The sequence below is a fragment of the Salvelinus sp. IW2-2015 genome, linkage group LG36 (genome assembly GCF_002910315.2).
Source record: "Salvelinus sp. IW2-2015 linkage group LG36, ASM291031v2, whole genome shotgun sequence".
Classification (NCBI taxonomy): Eukaryota; Metazoa; Chordata; class Actinopteri; order Salmoniformes; family Salmonidae; genus Salvelinus; species Salvelinus sp. IW2-2015.
The window spans coordinates 19,591,189-19,594,040 of record NC_036875.1 but is presented as its reverse complement, the minus strand read 5'-3'; the positions used below and the strand labels follow the sequence as shown (position 1 = coordinate 19,594,040).

The window sequence follows — 2,852 nt, the reverse complement described above, 5'->3', positions numbered from 1 at the left end:
GTCGAAGATGCTGGAGGAAACAGGTACAGAAGTATCTATATCCACAGTAAAACAAGTCCTATATCGACATAACCTGAAAGGCCACTCAGCAAGGAAGAAGCCACTGCTCCAAAACCGCCATAAAAAAGCCAGACACGGTTTGCAACTGCACATGGACAAAGATTGTACTTTTTGGAGAAATGTTCTCTGGTCTGATGAAACACAAAATGAACTGTTTGGCCACAAACGACCATCGTTATTTTTGGAGGAAAAAGGGGAGGCTTGCAAGCCGAAGAACACCATCCCAAACGTGAGCACGGGGTGGCAGCCATGTTGTGGGTGCTTTGCTACAGGAGGACTGGTGCACTTCACAAAAAAATGTGATCATATTACTCCAGTGCTAGCATCCCTTACACTGGCTTCCTGTTAAGGCAAGGGCTGATTAGCAGGTTTTACTGCTAACCTACAAAGCATGACATGGGCTGCTCCTACCTATCTTTCCGATGTGGTACTGCCGTACATACCTACACGTATGCTACGGTCACAAGACGCAGGCCTCCTAATTGTCCCTAGAATTTCTAAGCAAACAGCTGGAGCAGGCTTTCTCCTATAGAGCTCCATTTTTATGGAATGGTCTGCCTAACCATGTGAGAGACGCAGACTCGGTCTCAACCTTTAAGTCTTACTGAAGACTCATCTCTTCAGTTGGTCATAGAGTGTAGTCTGGCCCAGGGAGTGTGAAGGTGCCACTGCGAGGACAATCAGCTGTCCGTCCTGTCTCCCTGTAGCGCTGTCTTAGGCGTCTCACAGTACGGACATTGCAATTTATTGCCCTGGCCACATCTGCAGTCCTCATGCCTCTTTGCAAAATGCCTAAGGCACATTCACGCAGATGAGCAGGGATCCTGGGCATCTTTCTTTTGGTGTTTTTCAGAGTCAGTAGAAAGGCCTCTTTAGTGTCCTAAGTTTTCATAACTGTGACCTTAATTGCCTGCCGTCTGTAAGCTGTTGGTGTCTTAACGACCGTTCCACAGGTGCATGTTCATTAATTGTTTATGGTTCATTGAACAAGCATGGGAAACAGTGTTTAAACCTTTTACAATTAAGATCTGTGAAGTTATTTGGATTTTTACGAATTATCTTTGAAAGACTGGGTCCTGAAAAAGGGACGTTTATTTTTTTTCGGAGTTTATTTTTTATTTATTTAACCTTTATTTAACTAGGCAAGACAGTTAAGAACAAATTCTTATTTACAATGACGGCCTACCCCGGCCAAACCCTAACCCGGACGATGCTGGGCCAATTGGGAGTCCCATAGGGCGACGCACAATCACGGCCAGTTGTGATACAGCCTGGAATCAAACCAGGGTCTGTAGTGACGCCTCTAGCACTGAGATGCAGTGCCTTAGACCGCTGCGCCACTCAGGAGCAGCAAAGGCAGGACCAACTCCATATTAATGCCCATGACTTTGGAATGAGATGTCCGACGAGCAGGTGTCCACAGTGTTTATAATTACTAAATGATCCTGTGTGCACAAGTGATGCATGCTCATATATTCAAGTGTACCATAACGCGTCGACTCATGACTCATGACTCACACACACACACGTCACAGCTTGACGCACAGCATGCACTGCTAATGAGGCAACCATGGAAACAAGAGGCGATATGTGTGTGGGTGTGACTCACCGAGAGGCTCTTGAACGTTGTCATACACTTCTGGATGTCTGGCCAGTCGGGGTGACTCTCCTACAGGGAGCACAGCAGAGAGCATTTATACAGCTACACACACACACACCACTATCAGTGATTGACAACATCCTCTTACACATAAGACATGCACACATACATCATCAGTGAATGAGGACACTCTTACAAACGCCTGCACGTGACACACACACACAAACACACTCGCACACCCAGCAACTTACAAACATACACCTGTACGTGGCACACACACAGCCCTACCTCCATGTGTCTCTCCAGTTCCTTCGTTAGTGTGGGGTATTTGTCCAGCCTCATGAAGGGTTTACTGAGACCTGTGGTCAGGGTCAGGATACCTGGACTACTGGCTCCCTTCCCCTCCATAAACTCCCCCAGCTCCTCACTGGAGAGAGAGAGCAAGAGAGAGAGAGAGAGAGAGAGAGAGAGAGAGGAAGGAGAGAGAGTAAAGAAGAGAGAGAGAGAGAAGAGAGAGAAGAGAGAGAGAAGAGAGAGAGAGAGAGAGACAGAGAGAGAAGAGAACGAGGAGGAGAGGACGAGAAGAGAGAAGAGAGAAGAAGAGAGAGAGAGAGAGAGAGAGAGCGAGCAAGAGAAGAGAGAGAGAAGGAGAAGAGAGAGGAAGAGAGAAAGAAGAGAGAGAAGGTAGAGAAGAGAGAGAGAGAGAAAGAAAAAAAAGAGAGAGGAGAGAGAAGAGAGAGAGAAGAAGAAAGAGAAGAGAATAGAAGAGAGCAGGGAGTATTAAATTGTCACAGATATTAATTATATAGGTCATTTACACTACCCTGCCTGTTGTAAAAAATGACTAAATCAATTGTTTTAAACCAGTAAGACAATCGCTAGAACATCAAGGTTATTCTGCTGTATTGGGTCTGATGATTCCTGTGCTGGTGAGGCAACGCTATCGCAAGACATGCCGGAGCGGGTGGTTAGGAGCAGTAACCTACGTTAGTAGAGCTTCTCATTCTGTAGGGCTCAGAGTTTCAATTGGAGAAGAAGCCCCCTACCCTCTGGGCTGGCTCTCATGAAGAAATCAGCACAAGTGTTGGGGGAGGAGAAAACACACAAGGCTGAGTTGAAATCAAGGATTTGCGCTTGGTATTTAACACACAGCCAAAATAGATGCTTCCTAAATAAAACCCTTAATATATTA

The 2,852-nt window shown here is 46.0% G+C and overlaps 1 protein-coding gene across 1 annotated transcript in view; it reads right to left on the bottom strand.

Annotated features, from left to right (window-relative positions):
- Window positions 1-2,852, bottom strand: part of arhgef7a (Rho guanine nucleotide exchange factor (GEF) 7a) — a 45,182-nt gene that overhangs the window by 24,171 nt on the left and 18,159 nt on the right. The window contains 2 exon segments of the mRNA XM_070437735.1: window positions 1,670-1,729; window positions 1,949-2,087. Coding sequence (XP_070293836.1) covers window positions 1,670-1,729; window positions 1,949-2,087 — 199 coding nt within the window.